Source organism: Engystomops pustulosus, chromosome 8, assembly GCF_040894005.1.
Source record: "Engystomops pustulosus chromosome 8, aEngPut4.maternal, whole genome shotgun sequence".
Lineage (NCBI taxonomy): Eukaryota > Metazoa > Chordata > Amphibia > Anura > Leptodactylidae > Engystomops > Engystomops pustulosus.
In genome coordinates, this window is record NC_092418.1 from 72,066,281 (window position 1) to 72,088,320 (window position 22,040).

General features: G+C 42.7%; 1 protein-coding gene across 3 annotated transcripts; it reads right to left on the reverse strand.

Annotated features, from left to right (window-relative positions):
* Window positions 1–10,206: 10,206 nt before the first annotated feature.
* Window positions 10,207–22,037, reverse strand: TYW5 (tRNA-yW synthesizing protein 5). Of its 3 annotated transcripts, none has more exons than XM_072121178.1 (9): window positions 21,895–22,037; window positions 20,214–20,302; window positions 19,325–19,479; window positions 18,542–18,611; window positions 15,421–15,465; window positions 14,939–15,076; window positions 14,020–14,107; window positions 11,734–11,850; window positions 10,207–10,479 (listed from the first exon to the last, which is right to left on the reverse strand). In XM_072121178.1, exons 2-9 carry the CDS (start codon window positions 20,295–20,297, stop codon window positions 10,223–10,225), a joined length of 954 nt encoding a protein of 317 aa, XP_071977279.1. In that variant the 5' UTR covers window positions 20,298–20,302; window positions 21,895–22,037; the 3' UTR covers window positions 10,207–10,222. The 3 variants fall into 3 exon arrangements, with proteins under 3 accessions (XP_071977279.1, XP_071977281.1, XP_071977280.1); XM_072121180.1 differs by having other exon boundaries at window positions 20,214–20,298; window positions 21,895–21,995; XM_072121179.1 differs by lacking the exon at window positions 21,895–22,037 and adding an exon at window positions 21,800–21,824 and having other exon boundaries at window positions 20,214–20,298.
* Between the last annotated feature and the right edge of the window lie 3 nt (window positions 22,038–22,040).

Genomic DNA, 22,040 nt, shown 5'->3' on the forward strand with positions numbered 1-22,040 from the left:
GCTCCCGGTGTCCCTGGGACTCATTCCTCAAAATATTTTGCCTCTTGGTCCTCATTTAGTATCTTTTTTGGCCCATAGCAACCAGGGTTTCCAGCTCTCAAAAACCTACAATCAGCAAGATGGAGGGGCGGACCTCATCACAAGCGCAGGCTGCTGGCCAATGACACCAGAGCGATCTCATATCTATCTCCTATCTATCTGTCTATGTAACACTCCAGCACAGCATATGAGGGCGCAGCATATGAGGGCGCAGCTTGGAAAGTGTCTCCTGCCATTTCCTTGTGTGAGGTGATGGGGGAGCGAGGGGGGGTGCAGTTTCTGTCAGTGTGGATGATGTTTTATACACAAGTGTAGGGAAAGCTGAGGAGAGAGAAGATGAAGGTGTTTGGTTATTACATTAGCTTCTCCCTGCACATGACAGTGCTGGAGTAGTGACACATGAGTGCTGCAGCACTGAGCCATGAGGTGATCAGCAGTGAGGGGGTGGGGCGTGTCTCCTGCCCATAGTCTTCTTTATGAAGACGGAATGTCCATAGTAACAGCTATCTGAGCAGTCACTGCCATCTAGGAGAAGTCTGCAGAATACAAGGGGAAGGAGCAGGATTCGGGTAACTAATCCAATTGCAAAAGAGCTAAAATTACCTGCCCTACAACATATCAAAAGTTTTTTGAAATGACGGTTACAATTTTAAGTATTTTTTTGTCACTGTGACAATTGGATTTCTAAATTTTGGGTTGTCATTAACAATAGTTTCAATGCAAACAAGTATAGTTGACTATTGTTCCCTGAGACTAAAGTAAATGACTTGCATCTAGGGAGACATACCAGATTTCACAGTGGGCACAGAGGTCGGGGGGTGGGGGGGGAGGCTTGCTGCTTGTAACTAAAATTTGCATGGGTAGCAAACTGACTTTGACTTTGCTCACTGAAAATTGACAAGATTTTGGTCAGAGTTTGATTAGGGTGTATTCAGAGCTCAGTCCGAATGCTATGCAATGATGCGTTTTTTGTTTGTTTTTTTCTTCTGTAGCACAAATCATCTTTCACCTGTGTCAGATTCTTTCAGCCACTTTTGACACATTGCAACAGAGGCAAAGGGCCTTAGGGAAGATTCACTTTAGCGTTTTTTTTTTTTTCTTTTTCTCTAAAACCATTTTGCCTTACGGACACACATACAGATTTGTTTTCTCTTCTCACTTATGCCTCACTGAAAAAATCATTTTAATGAGCTTTTTCACACTTCAGTTCTTTTCCAATGATCAGTGGTAAATTTAGAACCTGTTTTTTTCTTTTCTCACCAACACTGGATCAGTGGAAAAAAACTAAAGTGTGAAAAAGCTAATTGAAAAGAATGGTTCATGAAGCTATCAGTGATAATCACTGAAGCCAAGAAGAGAAAACAAATCTGTATGTGTCCAGTGAAAAAAAGCCAATGATCATCTGTCCTTAAAGAGAACCTGGCATTTAAATGAACACACTCAAAATAAATTCTTCATTAAATACTGTACTTAACTGCTTCAGGCTCTGTGTCCGAGCTCTTAATGTATGTATCGGAACACTTGAAATCACAGCAGCCTCCATGGAGGATGGGGAGGAGTAGAAGCCCATGGAGACATGCTGTGATTAGATGGGGTAGACGTTGCAAATCTTACTGTGTAAAGGACCTTAAATGACATCAACCTGTTCACGTGACCTGCTTTGAAGAGGCATGGGACATGGGGAGGTGTACATGGGAGGGGATTGCTGAGCAGGACACACCCCCTCTGATGCCAGGAGATGTAGGATGTGAGGGAAACAAATTTTAGCAAAAAGAAGTGTGCCAGTTAGTTAATAGGGCTCTATTGGAATTTGTGAAAATGTGCTGACCTGTTACCTATGATATCTTAGTGAACAAGATCTCCATGTGAAAGGTTGCACTTTGATCAGACCTATAGGCCAGATGTTATAAGTTTACAAGATGCAGCTATGAAAACTAAAACTTTTCTTTTCTGCAGTATTTATAATATATAAATTATATATTGCACAGATTGTTCTTGCGCTTGGCAAAACAAACTGGGAAACAGGTCCCGTGTGAAGGTATTCTGTCATTGTGATGTATCTCTTTGGAAGCACGCTGTATAACATTAACAGATTTTCCATCTTGGTGAAATTCATGACCCATCCAATCGGTAGGGATCAAACACAAGGGACAACTAGAAACACATCTCTGTTGTCCTTGTAGGGACTGGGCTGAGTACAACAGTTACAAGGATAGGTTCACTTAAAGAGAACCCGTCATGCAAAATAACCCCCCTAATCTAAATATATTTTCATAAACTGCCATTAGAGAGCATTGTCTCTATCTCTTCATTGTCCCTCTACATGCCTGTAAACCTAAGCAATGAGGTCCTAAAGCTGTATGCAAATGACCTGTGAAATGTCCAGTGATTCATTAGCATATTTAAGATGTCCAGCTTATTCATGAGTGGGAGGTACAGCCACACCCCCAGTGCTTGACTGACAGCTGCTCCATGTGCTTGCTGGTGGCCACTCCCCCTGCAGTCTGTGTGTATGTGAAAGATACAACAGTTCCAGGCTGCAGCCATGTTATAGCAGAACATGTCAGGTACTTGTGTAGCTGATGTCTGTGTACTAGGAGTATGCAGCATGTCAGCAGATACAGCACACACACTAGCAATGCTTTACTATACATTACACACAGATATGAGCAGGGGGAGGGGTAACGGGTGACATCACTGCCTCTGACCATGTGACCAGCCTCATTTACATAATAAAAATAGATGATTTTATGATGATTAATGTATGAATTAGATAAAGGCTGGGATGGATCCTTGTGAGCTGCTCCAACAGGTAGAGGTGACAGAACTAGTGACAGAGACCTGACGACAGGTGTCCTTTAAGCTCTTGTAGAGTTCAATAGAAGAATAGAGCACTATTTGGGTAATCCGCATAGAACTATATGCAGTTCCGCCCTGGCTGTGGCTGATATGCCATATATACTTGTGTATAATCCGAGTATTTCAGCACAAAAAAAGTGCTGAAAAACCTCACCTTGACTTATCTACTAGTCAATTTTTTAAAAAACTTACATACGCATCTTCTGGCGCCCCTGATGTTCGCCACGGCTCTTCTGTCTTCTCCGCAATGCTCTGGTCCCTGCCGCTGCTCTTCGGCTGGGGGAGACAGGACAGGGGACAGTATGGCCTGCGCATACTATGGTGTCGTCAGCAGCTGCATCAGTGTGTGCCAGCGGGCAGAGCGCATTGCCGCAGCTCTGCCAGCTGTTACAGAAGATGAGCTGCGGGGATCGGAGCATCACAGAGAAGACAAGAGGAGCCGTGCCGAGCATCGGGGGCGCCAGAGGGTGAATATTTAAGTTTATTTTTTTTAAGTGCTGGCCAAACTGGAGGCTGGCTGGCTATATACTGAGAGGCTGTGACCAATGCATTTCCCATCCTCAGCTTATACTTGAGTCAATATGTTTATGCAGTTTTTGGTGGTAAAATTAGGGGCCTTGGCTTATACTCGGGTCGGCTTGAGTATATACAAAATCATTTGCACTTCCTAAATATTCCACACTCTCACCTGGCAAAGCTTGGAAAAAGTGAATTAGTCTCACCGGTAATTCTGTTTCCATAAGTCCACCATGACGGCACCTGGAGGTTGCACCTTGACCTTTGGTAGGGACAGGAAGTTGCGAAAGATATAAGGCCCCTCCTCTGCCGCTGTTCCCCAGTGTCTTCCAAATAACCACCGGGGTTCCAGTAGAGAGCTAGAAGATATTAGCCAGACATCATTAATAACACAGGGCAGGGTAAATATAGCCGTCATGGTGGACTTATGGAAACAGAATTACCGGTGAGACTAATTCACTTTTTCCATTACGTCCCCCATGACGGCACCTGGAGACTTACCAGATAAATAGATTAGGGAGGGACCACAGCCTGGAGAACTTTCCGTCCAAAACTCAAATCATGACTAGAAGGTAGATCCAGGCGGTAATGTTTTGGGAATGTCGATGTACTTGACCACGTAGCTGCCTTGCAGATCTGGGAGATGGATGCTCCCCGTTTCTCTGCCCAGGAAGTAGCCATAGCTCTGGTAGAGTGGGCTGTTATGTTTTTTGAGAGACTCACATCTTGTAGCTGGTAGGATTTAGAGATGGTTTGTTTTATCCACCTAGCAATGGTGGAACTTGATGATTTCTCTCCTTTATTTTTTCCCCCAAACTGAATAAAGAGGTTTCTGCACTTTCTGAAAGATTTGGTTCTGTCTAGATAGATTATGACAGCTCTTCTGACATCAAGGGTATGCCAGAGTGCTTCCTTCTCATTCTTTGGGTTGTTACAGAAAGATGGTAAAACGATTTCCTGACTTCTATGGAAGTCTGAGACTACTTTTGGGAGGAAAGACGTATCTAATTTTAGTACTATCTTGTCTTCCGAGATGATCAGGAAGGGTTCCTTGGAGGATAGGGCCTGCAGTTCTCCAATTCTCCTGGCGGATGTTATGGCCACAAGGAAGGAGGTTTTGAGAGATAGGTCTTTCAGGCTGCATTCCGAGAGTGGTTCGAACGGAGGCTTCATAAGGGAGTCTAGGACTAGTGATAAGTTCCATTTTGGTATCTCTGATCGGATTGTAGGTCGCAGTCTTAAGACTGCTTTCATGAACATCTTCACCCACTTGTGCTCTGCTAATGGGAAGTCAAAACAGGCGCTTAAGGCCGAAATTTGGACCTTAAGGGTGTTAGGTCTTAATCCTTTAGAAAACCCATCCTGTAAAAAATCCAGAATTTTAATGATATCCGGTTTGCCCGGAATCGGGGAAAGGTCCCCGCACCAGGATATATACTTTTTCCAGATCTTGTAGTATATTTTGTTGGTGATTGGTTTCCTGCTTGCTATTAGGGTCTGTATGACCTGGTGAGAAATTCCCTTAGCTAGGAGCAATTCCCTTTCAGGAGCCAGGCCGCTAGGTTCAGAAACTTCGGGTCTGGGTAAAGAAGAGGGCCCTGGTGTAGCAGGTCCCTTCTGTAGGGAAGGAAGATGGGTCCTGAGATTGCTAGTTTCAAGAGAAGTGGGAACCAAGGTTTCTTCGGCCAGAATGGTGCTACTAGGATCACTGTTGTCCGACTCGATAGAATTTTTTGTAAGGTTCTGGAGATTAGGGGAAATGGAGGAAAAGCATATGCTAGATTTGTCCCCCATGATTGGCTTAGGGCATCCAGTCCCATAGGGTTGTCCTTGGGTGAGATGGAAAAAAATACCTCTGTTTGAGTATTCTTTTTTGAGGCAAACAGATCTACCAATGGAGAGCCCCATTTCTGGGTTAGAGAAAGAAAAACTTCCCTGTTCAGGGACCATTCGTGTGGGTCCATCTTTTCTCTGCTCAAGAAGTCCGCTGACTGATTCTCTGACCCTTTTAGGAATACCGCTGTTAAGGAATCTAGGTGATTTTCTGCCCAGGAGAAGATCTTCTTGGTGACCTCCATCAGGTCCGAGGATCTTGTGCCCCCTTGACGACGTAGATAGGCCACAGTGGTCACATTGTCTGAGAGGATCCTGATATTCTTTACCTGGGTTCTGGGAAGCCTTTTTAGTGTTTCCCATACTGCCGATAATTCCCTTAGGTTTGAGGATTGTCTTCTCATCCAAGGGGACCATGACCCCTGAAGGTAACGGTCTGGAAGAACAGCTCCCCATCCTGAGGAACTGGCGTCTGTTTGGATGATCAGGACTGGAGTTGGATTCCATGGTATTCCCTTTTCTAGATGCTGTTGGTATTTCCACCAGTTTAGAGAATTTTTGACTTCCAGGGGAATGACCTTCTTGAAGTCTAAATGATCCAGGTTCTTGTCCCAAATTTTTAGTGTCCACGCCTGTAGTGTTCTTACATGGAACTGGCTCCATGATACACAGTTTATGCAAGCTGTTAAGTGACCTAGCAGTCTCATGGCTGAACGGACGCTGCATGATTTTTTCCTCTGGAATTTGTCTATGAAGGAGGTAAGGGATTCTCTCTTGTCTTGTGGAAGAAAAGAAGTTTGGCGTCTGGAATCTAACATTACTCCTAAAAATCTTGTCTCCCTCTGGGGGTCTAGATGGGACTTTTGGAAATTTATAATCCAGCCCAAATTCTGCAGGGTTCGTATCGTCCGATCTCTGTGATTGAGAAGAGTCGGGGTCGAGTCTGCCACTATGAGGAGGTCGTCCAGATATGGAATAATTGAGATTCCTTCTTTCCTCAAAAATGCCGTCACTTCTGCCATGACCTTTGTGAAGGTCCTGGGGGCTGATGAAATTCCGAAGGGCAGGGCTCTGAATTGGAAGTGGCAGACCTTCCCTTGAGGTGATTCCACTGCGAATCTTAGGAATTTCTGATGATTCTTGTGTATGGGGACATGATAGTAGGCGTCCTTTAGGTCGATAGTGCACATTTGTGCGCCTGGAGGAATTAGTGGGGTGGCTGTCCTTACTGATTCCATCTTGAAATATTTGTATTTTATGTTCTTGTTTAGCCGCCTGAGGTTTATAATAAGTCGAAGGGTCCCATTTGGCTTTTTCACAAGAAATAAGGGGGAGTAGAAGCCCTTCTTTTCTTCTTCTTTGGGAACTGTAACAATTACCTTCATTGTTAACAATTCTTGAAGATTCTTCCATAGCTGTATTGTCATTCTCCGAGATGTTAGGTTGGAGACAAGAAATTTTTGTTGTGGAGGGGAGCTGAATTCTATCTGGTAACCTGATTTGATGATACTCAGGATCCACTTGTTTGATGTGATCGTTTCCCATCTGTGGAAAAAGAAAAGAAGACGCCCCCCTACCTGGTAGTCACTGTTTTTTTGATTGATGTGGAAGGTTGGAGAATAGATATCCTCGGCCTCTTCCACCTTTGTTGAAGGACCAGCGGCCCTGTTTTCCTCTGCCTCTGGAGTCTTTAGAATCCTTGGGATTCCGAAAGGAATAGTTTTTCTGGGGTTTCTTAATTTCCGGAAAACCTTTCTTTTTATCAGAGGCTTTTTCCAGAAGAGTATCCAGTTCAGCGCCGAACATGAAGTCTCCTGTGAATGGGATGTTGCAGAGCTTTGTCTTGGATTTTACATCCCCTCCCCACTGTCTAAGCCAAATAGCCCTACGGACTGAATTAGATAGAGCCCCTTCTTTTGCTGACAGTCTGATGTTTTCAGCTGAAGCATCAGCAAGAAAGCCTGTCGCTGAACGCAGCAGCGGTATTGTTTGTAGAAGGAGATCCTTGTCCGCATCTGTTTTAAGGTGGTCTTCCAATTCTCCTAACCAAAAGAACAGAGTTCTTGCTACCGAGGTAGCAGCTATGTTAGACTTGAGGCCGAGCATGGAAGATTCCCAAACTCTACGGAGTAGGGCATCAGCCTTTCTGTCCATGGGGTCTCTTAGTTGGGAAGAGTCCTCAAATGGCAGGTCCGTTTTTTTCACCACCTTAGACACTTGGATGTCTACCTTGGGGGGGCTGTCCCAGGTTTCTGTCTCTTTGGGGTCAAAGAGTAACCTGTTCCTGAACTCTTTAGTGATGTTTGCCCGCCCCTCAGGATTCTTCCATTCCTCCTGGACAATATCTTTTAGGGTCTGATTTATGGGGAAAACCCTTTTCCTTTTGGATTTTAACCCTCCAAACAATTCGTCTTGGATGGATTTTGGCTCTACCACCTCTTCTACGTTAAGCGTATTACGTACAGCTTTAAGGAGGTTATCCAGTTCCTCATTAGAAAAAAGGTATTTTGAGGTTCCTTTATCCTCGGACACCGAGGAGACATCATCAAGCGAGTCCTTCCAAGAATAGGTAGGAGCCGCAGAGTATTTATCATAGTCCGAATCAGTGTCCTGGGATCTAAGTTTTTTAGGAGCTGGCTCTTGATATAAATCCGGATCCTGGACCAGTTCAGGTTCGGGATTTGGCTCAGGGCCCAGTCCCGGTATCGGTCGGTTTAAATTGGTAAACATCATAAGAGAGGATTGGAATTCCTCCCGCATGGCCGCTTTAAGCTCATTTAACATTGATTCCTTTTCCTGTTGTAGGGCCCTGGCTAGGCATTCAGAGCATAGTGATTTTGGATACAAATCTGATAATCTTATGTTACAGGAAAGACATCTTTTTGATTTAGTAACACATTTCCCTTTTTTGGGGTCCTTGTCTTTCTTCTCCTTGTCCTTAGGTCTAGAAGAGTCGTCCTAGGACAAGGAGACAGACTATATTAGAATCTAAACAATAATGCACACCAAATTTTTATCCCTTTTAAGTAAAGTTTTTTGGTTGTACTCACGGTACCCGGGACAATGGGGGAAGAACCAAGGTCGTCCGCCATAGTAAAGGATATTTTCCACAGCTTCAGTAGTGAACTCGTTGGTGGTATAGAGGCTGACACAAAGCAGGAAGCACTTTTAAACTTCCCGCCACCTTCTAAGCCAATCAGATGGCTTCTTTAAGAGTCACGTGACCCAACCCGGAAGTCGGGCGCACTGCGCATGCGCGAATCGGCCGGCGATACACGGCCGTCGCGCAGTACGCACCGGCGTACAGGAGGCAGTAGCTGTGGGAGGTAGCGCCCGGAAGCCGGGGGGCACCTCATCCAGGGTCCAGAGACCCATGCTCCCCTCGGCTTCAGCTCCAGGCCGCAGGAGGAGGGGAGCCAGGACGCGTCCCGCAAGACGTCCAGCCAGGAAGGGAGGTACAGCCCCCGCTCGCGGCCCGTCCTGGGGGGGTTTCTAATTTCATTCCTCCCCCCCCCCCCCCCAAGGGGAGAGACGAGGTCTCGCAACCCTGACCCTTGGTAGGGACAGGAATACACTGGGGAACAGCGGCAGAGGAGGGGCCTTATATCTTTCGCAACTTCCTGTCCCTACCAAAGGTCAAGGTGCAACCTCCAGGTGCCGTCATGGGGGACGTAATGGAAAGGTACCTGTAACTTATCCTGTTAGGGTCTACATGATGACTTTTGGCCACAATGCGCATTGTGTAGTTAGCACATGAGCACATTCACTTTTATGCGCTTGGATACAGGCAGTGCAGTCAGCATCATGGCCCTGACGGCAGGAGATTTCTATGTTCTTCGTGATTTACTCATCATCCATTTACTTTGTCTGCTGCAAAATATAAGCTGATATTCTGTGAACATAAGTATTGAATAGTAATACAACATGGACATGTAATCCTCCGCTCTGAATCGGCTTGTCGCTACTTTTTCCTGGTTATATATAGCATTCCATTTTATGTGTAACAAATATGAGTGACTGGGCCATGAATGTGTTGTACCTGGACGGGTACTTAACAGTGAGAGAAACTGGATAAAAGAGTCTTCTGTCAGTACCTTAAAAGAAAATTGTCTTGTTTCTGCTCCTTGTAAGAAAATAAACATTCTGCTGCACTTGCACATGTGGATTCATCATTTTTATTTTTTTACATTCACAAAGTGGTGTTAATCTGACTTAAATGGACCGAGGTGTAGGTGTTAAGCACTTGTTAAAGGGAGTCTTTAGAAAACCCCTAAGTCAGTGATGGCAATCCTTTAAGACACAGAGTGCCCAAACTACAACCAAAACCCACATATTTTTCGCAAAGTGACAATGTGACAATTTAAGCAGTAACTTATTACTCCCCGCTCTTTTACAGGATTAAATTGTATAGACACCTGAGGACACAAATACAGTAGAAAGAAGGAGAAGAAGTTTGGATTATCATTGTAGCTTCCTTTTAGAGTCCTGGGCTGCCTGGGACTGCAAGAGGCCTTGAGTCCTGTCTGGCGAAGTCTGCCCTGGGGTAATGGCAAGAGTGCCCATATAGAGGGCTCTGAGTGCCACCTCTGGCACCCGTGCCATAGGTTCACCACCAGTGATGAATTGTTTTGTGCACGGCCATTGGTCAACCTGGAAAAGCTGGTGTCACTTTCATTATGTATATGCCTATGTGACTACAGGAGCAGCAGGGAAATCTGGCTGTGACTATTGGGGAAACAGGAGCCCATGCTACCCAGGAAAACTCCATTTCTATATAACAGAGGGTTTGGCGATAAATTTGTGTGTGTATATAAATATATATAACTTTACAAAATCTAATGTAATTTCACCCAAAGAAAGTTGAAGCCCACAATAAAATGTTGAAAAAAAAAAAAAAAACATAACTGCCACATTCTGGCTACTTATTTGCAATGGTAAGGGTTAATGTACACAAGAAGACAACGTGTAACCAATTTTATTCAAAGTTTGTACTGTAGACTTTATTCTGTATCCGTAATACCATTTTCCTAGCATAGAAATCTTTATATTCTTCTGGCAGTTCGTCAAGGGTTTTTAGTGCCCGATCCAAAATCTGCACAGCTCTCGAGGCTGCTGTGGGGTCTTTGTTGCCATATGTATCCGTTTTATCATAGCATTCTGATGGTAGATGCTTCCAAAAGACATTCACTCCCACTCCAAACTCCTCAGCGACTGTATTGTGAAACCAGAGAGCTAAAGCAATAGGATGACACATAATGGAAATACACGATTAGAACCATGAGCTGATATATAATGCACTAAGCATGCAGCTGGCAATGTAAGCTGAAGTTACAGCAATCTTAATGACTGGGGGTAACCCCAACATTTATCATGCAAGGGATAATGCATGATTTAAACGGGTTGTCCACTTTCAGCAAATAAATGATATAGTTTATGTAATGAAAAGTTAAAACGGTTTTCCAATATGCTTGATCAATTCCTCTCTACTTGCTGACCTGCTATAGAAAAGCTTTAGTTTTCACTTCCTGTGGATTGTAATCTGTCCATGGCCATGTGGCACAGCAGAGCGGTCTCAAAAAAGCTATAAAGAGCTAGACATATGAAAAATTCATCTGACAACACTAAGGATACATTCACACGAACATATGGGGGACGTATATACTGTGTATATACGTCCCCCATACACTTCTATGTCCTCACGACGCCGTACGGGAGAGGTATGGTGCATGTCCTATCTTTCTACTATGTACTACGGTACGGCAAGCATACATTGTGTGAATGTATGTCATGTAGCAACAAACATAAGCTAGGACACCTGATAATGCAGTCCCCTTATATACACCTATATCCCCTAAACACTGCCTCTGAAAATAATAAATGGGCAAAAAGACAGGTACAGCTAAATTAATAAGACACCATTGGGTCAGTAAATGCAGTGAACAGACTCTTTGACCACAAGTCAACAATAATCTGTTAGAGGACCGAAAATGACCTGTCACTATCAGATAGAATGGTGCAGGAGATTCTTGAATAGACCCAAAAGTGAGAATATATACACAAAAATGAACACAATAAACAATGCTACAGCTGTCGCAAATATTTACATGGTGGTGCATGTCCCACGTGTTTTTGGGGTATAGGTGTATATAAGGGTCCTAGCTCCACTTATGTTTGTTTGGGGTATTATTTAACCACTTTTTAATTGTTTGTGCCTGGAGTTTGTTCTATACATTTATTGGATTAAAGATTTTTGCTACATGACGTACGTTTTCCTTAGAGAGGTGAGTTTCTGTGACGTCTCATGACAACGGAGAGATTTTTATCCACAGAAAGGAAACAAAGCTTCCCTAATGATGAGGGCGAGCAGAGATCTGGAAAATTATGAGGAATCTATACAAAAAGTATATTGTAGAACTTTTCACTTCACGAACAATAATCAATAATTTGCATAAATGCAGGACTGTTGTTTTCTTTCTGTCCATTTACCTGGAATAAAGAGCACATCTCCAGCTTGTAAGGTACATTCATATCTTCTAGCTTGTGAAAAAAGTGGATATTTCACCAAGTCTGGTTTATCTACGTCTAAAACCTCAGACTTGTCACCTGCGAAAAGAGTTCAATTTTGGAAAGTTTTTTTGAGGTTAATATACAACAATGTTAGTAGTATAAAATGACTCTTCACAATTGCTCCAGACACCACTAAATGTACAAGACAAATGTAGAATACACTGCAAGTGGATAGAATTTTCCAAACATTCTTAACTATTTCCTTTCAATGTTCCATTGTTCACCCATGTTAATACACATGAATGCATCAAGATAGTCTCCTCTTCCTAAAAATCCAATATTGTGTATATTTGGTAATTTGGGGAGTTTCAATGTATATAAAAATGAGGGGAGGGTAAATAAACTCCTATTTTGGGCAAGGAAAGTTATTTTGAATAAATGTATATCAACAGATCCCCCAGCAGCGAGGGATTGGATTCTCTATACTAAGGAAATGTCGGTCTATGAAAAGACTAAATTGGAGAGTAATAAACTAAATGTTTCTAATAAACTGTGGGGGGATTGGGGAGAGAGGGGTGGAGAGAGAGACTGAGAAAACAAAGATATTTATGAGTTAAGTTGAAGGAATGCAGTAAATCGAAAGTAAAGAGAAATGGGGGGGGGCTGTCATGATGACTTCTCCTGTACAGCTCTCTAACAGGCAGCGAGGGTATACATGGAGTCTACATAATGTACAAATTTGCATTTGGGAGACAAGAGTAAAGGAATTCACAATCCTTGTTGGTTCAACCCTAGAATGAACATTTTGAGTCATTATAACATTTGTAATATACAATGCTTGGTTCTACTGGATACATCTATTAAATAAGAGTATTATAAGAGAGAGAAAAAAAAATAGTCTCTTCGTTGCAGTCCATACAAATGGTATCCATGTGCTCCTCATGTACCAGACAAATGTAGTATGTGTTTTTACTTTTAACTGTGGAACACATGTCTGCATAAGAAAAACTGCAATATAAAATACAATAGGTCCGTGTACTGCTAGACAGTATATGAAATGAAATAATTATCTACAGATTTGTGCATTACATATATATTATTTAAACTTGCAAACAAAACCATTCCTGATTCATAAAAAAAAAAGACACATTCTGTACTAATTCCGTGTTGATGTCAGTTTCCTATGGTGCTTCACCGACCTCCCTGGGTAAAGTTAACCGTTCATACTAGCTCTATGCACTTTATTTAGCCATGTCCCTCACCTTCCCCTCATGTGATTTACTATTGATGTGGTCTCTGTACAAGCAATCAATATTGTCGCTTATTTTTTAATAGTATTAGCTTTATCCATTTTGTATTTAGATCATGAATGTTTTTGGGAGATTATAAGCATTAATCATTTTGGATCACATTATTATACTTTTACTGTGGGGACCACTTCTGGATATTTCTCCTGAGATGTCCTAGGACAGTGATGGCAAACCTTTTAGAGGTCAAGTGCCCAAACTACAACCAGGACATGCTTATTTATCGCAAAGTGCCAGCGCAGAAATTTAATTTGTAATTTATACTCCCTTCTGTCACAGTTTTCATTGATACCAGCACCTGAGGACACAATAAAGCACAAAATAGTCCCAGGTACAGCTGTCACTTTAAAATAGATCCGTGCACAGCAAGTCCTGGGCTGTCTGGGACTGCAGGAAGATACCTGGAGTCCTCTCTGGTGATGGCCTGGGTGCCCACAGAAAGGGCTCTGAGTGCCACATCTGGCACCAGTGCCATAGGTTAGCCATCACTGTCCTAGGAGGTTTATCTTTACATATAGTACCATCTAGTGGCTGGTATGGTATTGCAGGATATGTCTTCTTATGTCATTATTAGTTGCTGTTCTCCTGTGCTTGTTATTGATTGGCATGTATTTTTCTTATGTGAGGTTACAGATTACATGTATTTGACTGAATCAGGAAAGGCTTTCTGTTTAGTATGTTTATACATTGGTTTACAAATGCTTTAATTTGAGGTTTTAATACTATTAGAGTACTAACAGAGTAGTTGCCTGGATCTATGACTAAGTTTCCCTGGTTTATAATGATGGATTTTTGATAGTATATTTCCCATGAAATGAATGTTTTAGGACACTAAACCCTTCACAAAGTGCATGCATTGTAGAGCAGAATTTTACCACTTTGGTCTTATTAACGTTAAATCATGGGGTTGGAATAGCAGTGTTTAGTATAAAAGACTTGTTTTTATTGTTTGCTGTACCTGATAAATATAAATATGGAGCATCCCGTGGACTATATAAAACCACTCTTTTTGTTCCAGTCACCTGAATGAGTAAGTTATCCATGACCTAAAAGTACAAGACACTGAAGTCAGAGACAGGAAAACAAGGGTAGCCATTAGGACATCACACTATAATGTCATGTCATCTCATCTCAACAGAGGTCTCCTGACAATCCCATAAGAATAATACAAATTTTGTTGAACCATAAACATCAAATCAAGAACATCAATGTACAGTATATATATACCCATCCATGAAGACACTTCTGTATTAGTACATTCATTCTATACCATAACCTTCAAGTGAATGCTGTATGTGTATCATATGTCTGGCTCTAAGGCACATGGCTAAAGGAAACTCTTCCACTGTTCTGTTAATGGATAGAGTGGAAACAAAAGGAAACCTGCCAATAGAATTTAGGTTCTTTGTAGCATAAATGTAGCATTTGCTCCACAATATACAATGTCACCATTGTCAACCAAAAACTGCCCTGGATAACAGACTGGTGGTTGTTTAGGACTTAATCCACCAGGTTTTGAGTACTGCCCTCTATCTGCCTGACAAAAGATGATAGGAAATGAACATGTCTTCCTTTTAAATAAAACTCCAGTCACCTTGTCAATTTTGGTAGCCATCATTTTGTAGAAATATATCAGTTAGCATTGACAGTATTACACCAACTACAAAACTGCCATCCAATATATGGACTTCCTGTTGCAAATAGCTCTGAATGAATAATAATAGCATCTTCTTTCTGATTCACCTATAAATGTTAGATGGGAATAAGTGTCTCAGCTTGATGGACTCTTATTAAATTAATTGAAATATAACAATTCATTTGTATAATAATTTGGGGAGAGATGTTCTCCACCCACAGGCTTAGATTTCAATACTTACATCGTAGTGTGTCCAGAGCTGGAGTCCGGGGGAGCTGATGCGAAACACGCTGGAGAAGAACTTGTCTTTCTCAAAGAATTCTGGAATCTGAATGTCTTCTGCCAACTCTGGAAATTGTTTACTGATGTCTGCAATATCCTAGAGGCAAGAAATGTGGTGTGAAAATGGTCAAAGAGTGAAAATAGCCTACAATAAATCGCCTTTCCAGAATGCTACATGTGGCTGCGCAACCTCAGTCGCCATGTGCTGTATTACTGGCATTGTGACATGATGCTGCCATGATGATGACTTCTGCAGCCAGACATCACTATTCTAAATAAATAATGGATGTATATAGATTGCCTGATTACAGACAGATCGAAGAAGCAGAGTAATGAAAAAGGGTGGTAATGCCCAAACCACTATGTTAAAAAATAAATACATGAGGAGACCTGGAAATCAAACTGTTGTTAAATAGTTTTAATATAATGCTTACTTTTTACCTTGCGAGGGTCTTCACCCAAGGATCTGAGATAATATTTTTCATCCTAACAAATAGAAAAATGTAAAAATGCTGAGCTGACAGAATATTATTACAGTCCTGTTTTTTTTTTTTTTTTTTTTTTTTTTTAAGACGGTACATTGTAGGTGTGGGTATATACACCTGGTATAGGCACAGCTTGCACCTCAATTCTCTGATCACACGTCATGTTAATGCTACAGCATAGACAGTGGGAGGAGTGTTTTGTGTGCTGAAGTGTGATGAAATCCCGCTCCTCCGGCACTGCAAAATACATCACAAGCCTCCAGGTTCTCCTGTTGTATTCTCCTGCTGGCATACAACTACAATATTACCAGTGACTGTTCAAGCTTGAACGTTTGCGGTCTATTGCAAATGTGCAGAAATGCCCTGCCCTAGCCCACTCCCATAACCAAGAGTTCAATCTTAGTCTCTTATTTCTTATAGTCTGGGAGTCCTTTGTGTGTTTTTTTGCAAACTGCAAGTTTTCATACGTCTTGTACTAAGGAAAGACTTCCATCGGCGGACTCTAGTTTAAAGCCCCGACTGGTGGAGGCTGCAGTTGACTTTGTGGAACTTTCTCCCATCTCCCTACTCCATCTCTGGAGCTCAACCACAGTGTTCTTGGGGTTCTTCTTTACCTCTCTCACCAAGGTTTTTATCCCAAGATTGCTTAGTCTGGCTGGACGGCCATTCGACGAAGAGTTGTGGTCTTCCCAAACTTTTTCCATGTAAGGATTATGGAGACCACAATGCTCTCAGGCACCTTGAGTGCTGCAGAAATTATTTTGTAACCTTGGCCAGATCTGTGCCTTGCCATAATTCTGTCTCTGAGCTTCTTGGTCAGTTCCTAATGACCTCATGATTCTGGTATCCTCTGAAATGCACTGTGAGATCTTATATAGACAGGTGTGTGCTTTTCCTAATCAAGTCCAATCAGTTGAACTCCAATGAAGGAGTAGAACCATTTCAAGGAGGATCAGAAGGAAATGGACAGTTTTTGAGTTAAATATGAGTGTCACAGCAAAGGATCTAAATTCTTATGACCATGTAATATTTCAGTTTTTGTTGTTTAATAAATGATCAAAAAAAATCTATATTTCTGTTTTTTTTCTTCATATGGGGTGCACAGTGTACATTATTGAGATAACAAATGAGAACTTTTTTGATCTTACTAATTGGCTACAATGAAACATAGAATGAAAAATGTAAAGGTCTGAATACTTTCTGTGCAGACATATCTGACTTCACAAATGCTCAGCTAGCTAAATGGTAGCATGATACTCTCCCAGACACTCTTGCAAATTTTGGCAACATTTTCCCATAAGAGTGAAGGCTGCAAAAGGAGGTTCATATTTTACAACCTTTACTGTGTTACATCGTTACTGTATAACACTGCAGATTTACTGCACAGAAATGCATGAATCCATAGAGCAGTGATGGCGAACATTTTAGAGACCAAGTGCCCAAACTCCAAACCAAAGTCCATGTAATCATCGCAAAGTGCCAACACGTCTATTTAGCCTAAAATCACACCATACCTCTCTATAATGGACATATAATACTGCCACATGATGACCATTACCAGTACAACAAGATAAATACCACCATACTGATAATAAACAGACCACTAAAGAAAGTCCAACATCACCAATTATATCACAAAGCAGGAGCAAATACAGCAGGGAATACTACCCCCATCCAGCGAGGAACACTACCCCCATCCAGCGAGGAACACTACCCCCATCCAGCGAGGAACACTACCCCCATCCAGCGAGGAACACTACCCCCATCCAGCGAGGAACACTACCCCCATCCAGCGAGGAACACTACCCCCATCCAGCGAGGAACACTACCCCCATCCAGCGAGGAACACTACCCCCATCCAGCGAGGAACACTACCCCCATCCAGCGAGGATCACTACCCCCATCCAGCGAGGATCACTACCCCCATCCAGCGAGGATCACTACCCCCATCCAGCGGGGATCACTACCCCCATCCAGCGGGGATCACTACCCCCATCCAGCGGGGATCACTACCCCCATCCAGCGGGGATCACTACCCCCATCCAGCGAGAAACACTACCTCCACACAGGGGCAATATGAAGGATTGTTGAATTTGGCAGGGTGTGTGTAGGGTAATGTGTATATTGTAGGGTGGAGGTTGGGAGCACTGAACAGCAAATCTACATGGAATCAGGCAGGTGAATTTACCATCAAAACATCACATATACATATTATATATATATATATATATATATATATATATATATATATATACACACACTTCCCTTGGTCCAGAACTCGGGGCACTTGTGCCCTGCTGTCAGTGAGGGCAGTGCAGTGCACCCCGGGGTCACTGGCAGCATAGCACTGTGACAAGAGATCTGGGCCAGGGGCAGTAGATATGTGGCCACAGACATCTGTCATACAGGGCAGTTTGGGACACTAAACAATAAGCACCTATAGTTGTTTAGCAGCCACCTGCCTGCTGCCTGTGTAATACACACAGAGCAGCTCCAGCCCTCCTGCTGCACTTCTCTGTACTCACTGGGCACAGGCTGCTGTAAGCTCCAGCAGTTCTATCACTCACTCTGCTTGTCTCCCGGGGCTGAAGGGGGAGGGAGAGAGAGTGGAGGGGCGGAGCAGGCACTGACCTGCTGCTGTGTCTCTAGGCAGTACTGTTGAGCAAAGAGCAGGTCTGATGCAGCCCACAGTGATCTGTTGAGCTCTCGGTGATCGGCAGCTTTTCCTGCCTGGCCAGTTCTATGGAGACGGCAGTGGAGATGGTGCGCGTGCCCAAAGAGAGGGCTCTGCGTGCCTTCTCTGGCACGCGTGCCATAGGTTCGCCACCACTGCCATAGAGCTACTGTATGTTAAAAGATTGGCCACTTACATATTGGTTCTCATTTGTATATTTGTTTTTGTATGGATTAATGCAGTGTGCAATTCCATGCAGAGGCATATGGGAATAAGGTATACAGCTCAGTATACAGTGAAGGTATGTGTGAGGGACTAGTCCCGATGTTTACTACCATAGAGACAGAAACGCAGTGATAAAATAAAATAGATCTGCAATGATAGAACTTTTCATGTAAATTACCTCTGATATAAAGAACTCTTTGTGTTTGATTGCAGATGCTCTATGTACAAATACATCAAATGGCAGTGACCTGAAATAAAGTAATGGAGTTAACAGGACTACTCCCTGTGTAAATTACATTATGGACCTGCATTTTTTCCCGTTTTAAAGAGGACCTGTCACCCAGAAATTTGGCAATAAAGTAAGCAGCATCTAGTACTAAAACAAACGTATTCATGAGGGGGCGGTTTGAGGCGCTGCCTCTTCCCCAGACTATGCTAATCCCGCATCCTCATGAATACGCCGGACCACTTCGAGAGTGGTCCGCCATTTCTATTGTACTCTGCAGTTTTAGCACTAGATGCTGCTTAGCCAATGGCACAGTCCCATTCTCTGTGAATCCTGGACTGTGCACTGGATGGATTTTATGGACTTGCGCTTCATAGTGATATGTGATGTACGGAGTTACATCCTCTGCACTGTGGTCGAGCTGTGAAATCTAGAAAGGCCATCGTTTATGTTGCAAGGACTGAACAAGGGTGTGTGCTGCTGGCGTTAAACTAAAGTACAGCCCAGTAATACTGCATGCAACTTGTGGCCAGGGCACAGGGTTTATGGGCACCATGAGCATATAAGTTGATTGCTGGTTGGCACCGCCAGCATGCAAACTTAACCACACATGGCCAGAATAGCCCATATAGGCCAGGAACACAAGGTGCACAATGGACATTTAACATATCTATGTTAAGACTTTGCCATATGTCCCTGATATTAGAAAACTTGTAGCTCTATACATTTAATCACCTGTAAATGAAATTCTTCTTAAGGAAATCCATCTGGGGCACCTCAGACACATGAATCTTCACCTCACGTCCTCCACCCTTTCTGCTTAAATAATCCACAGTCCATTGGGTTTTACAAACACCCAAGTCCAACTTTTTAAGTACAGCTGGCTTTCTCTTAAAAAAATAAAAGATTATATTTGTGCACAGTCCCACAGATTTCTTTTCATATTTTTATCTAAAATGTAAGCAATGAACAAGTACAGGCAGTCCCCGGGTTACATACAAGATAGGGTCTGTAGGTTTGTGCTTAAGTTGAATCTGTATGTAAGTCGGAACTGTATATTTTATCATTGTAATCCCAGCCAGAACTTTTTTGGTCTCTGTAACTAGGGGTCGTATGTAAGTGGAGTGTTCTTAAGTAGGGGACCGTCTGTAATAGTGAGTGTTACCAACTGTAGAAAGTGTGAGGTGCTGGACCAACTGTTCACCAAGTGTGTATGGGTTAGTAATAGTCACATATTTTGTTGGGATTTCGGCTAAAGCGGCAATTCTACATAATTTTTTAAGGCTAGGATTCCGGCCTCTTAGTAGAAGCGGGTGCAGTCTCTGCAAGGGCGGCTTGTTTGGACAAGGTCTGACTTGGTAGAGTTTTCTGCTATGGTCTATGGTTTTCTGCTGGTTTTATGGCAAATCTGCCCTGCTCACCGCAAAGTGGTTGAAAAAGATGGTGGAGAAGGGGAGATTTTCATGTATTCTCCGTCAGTTATCTGGTGGAGAAGGCATAATAAATGTCCCCAAATGTGTGAATGCAGCCTCATTTGTATCCCAAATTCTGGACAGCAAAACAGTTCATCAAAAATGTAGTGTTACATAGTGATCTTGAGATTATGTGTTTGAAGAACACTTACCAGACTATAGATTTCATGAAGAAACCTGTGTTTATTCACTTCAGAGTATTCTGGTACCAGGATTTTTGTTGGTTTGAACTCCATACTGTCTAAGTACAGAACACAAGACAGAAATCTGTAAGAAGGTTATGAAAAAATAGAAGGTCTTCTAAGTAGGGATTGGCCACTCTTTTACCTAAATTGGCCATGTGCCTTTACTAAATGAATAATCATCCCTGAACTTATTCAGTTCATTCTCCATTCCTTCTACTACCTTTTGTGTTGTCTGCCAACTCTTATGGATCTGTGTTTACATGTCTGAGATAAGTAGGAGAGACTGACTCATCCTTCTCTGCCCAAAAAGAATCACTAATCTGTAAAGCGCCACAGAATTTGACGGCGCTATATAAATACAGATTATTTTTACTATCAATTGCTTTGGTGAGCCGACATATGCGGAGGGAGGTAGGAGGCGAGAGCACATATGGGATGGATGGTTTGGAGATGAGCGATGCTGAACGGAGGATTGATGCTGGAGAGCAGAAAGCTATTTCAATTTGAAATACCCCTGGAATCAGCAATGAATTCTGGCAGGGAGTCAGGTAACAGAACCTAAATGATTCTAAAGGATTAAAACTATTCAGGAATTAACCAGAAAATTATTTGTTTTCAGCATTAAAGGGGTATTCCCATCTGGGCATTCAGATTTCATTTAATTCATTTGCTTTATGTAAACATTTATTCAATTGGATGTTCCTCTGTGAAGATAATTTCTCATAAATGTTGCCATGTTGTCCCTTAGAAACGAGATGGCTTCCTCGGATACGACCGCCTCACATTTTAGCAGCGGAGGCCAGACATGCGCTAGTGAGTTCTGCCTGACCACCTGTCTTCAGCGTTCATCACCACAGGACGGCTGTGGTCGTATCCAAGGACACAGTTTTGTTTCTAAGGCACCAAATGACTACATTTATGAGAAATTATCTTCACCCAAGTAAAAATTTTTAAATAACATCTAAATGAAGAAATGTTTACATATAGCAGATTAAACTGAATGTAAATGCCCAGACAAGAGTACCCCTTTAAATGCCATTTTGAAACTGGTCATCACTGTAAAATGGTCTTCATGATGACAGATTCCCTTTAAGGAGTGAGAAATAGGAAGTTGTGTATATATGTAGAAGTGTCTTGCATTTAAAAAATATAAGACACCAGGTGCTGGTTACCGATAGAAACGCATTTGCGATCGACCCGTGCGCTTTTATTCTGTTTCTAAACAGAGGGTGACCGCATCCTTAAAAATGCTGCGGAAGTCCAACGTGTGAACACAGCCTCAGGGCACCAGTGCGGTCTGTCAGAAGTGTAAACCCTCCTATAAGGTGTCCTTTTCCCTGGAACCTCAGGAATGTTTCGGGAAAGTTGATCAGTATATCTTAGTCCCATTGTTAAAGTACATTCACACTTTATATATACATTAGTAGCTACAATCCAAAACGGCATTAAAATGACATGTTTATAATAATGTTACACGTAAAACCGCATAGGGTTCTCATAAGTGTGAACAGACTCATCCCCTTGTTACAGACCCTCATCTCCACAACACGCACATGACTGGTCTTACAACGCCACCCAGTGGCCGTATTCGGGAATCATGGATTTCCAGCTACCCCGGTCTTGTCAGGGTGTACCCGCAGCTTCTTACCTCTCAGATCGGGACTATGGAGGAGCAGCAGTCATGAGGAAGCAGTCCTGCAGGAACCGGCCGCAGCTCTCGCGTTACATCACAGTCATGTGACCACTCTCCTGCCCGGACCTCTCTGTGTGGGAGATGTTTCCGGGGGACACATT

Bases quoted from the DNA above. Each gene is read 5' to 3' on its own strand.
- TYW5 (XM_072121178.1), bottom strand. From the start codon at position 20,297: ATGGAGTTCAAACCAACAAAAATCCTGGTACCAGAATACTCTGAAGTG. The intron at 11,851-14,019 runs GTACAGCAAACA...CTCTTTTCGCAG, and splicing joins TCCATATTTATATTTATCAG to GTGACAAGTCTGAGGTTTTA. The intron at 10,480-11,733 runs GTAAATGGACAG...CTATTGCTTTAG, and splicing joins AGATGTGCTCTTTATTCCAG to CTCTCTGGTTTCACAATACA.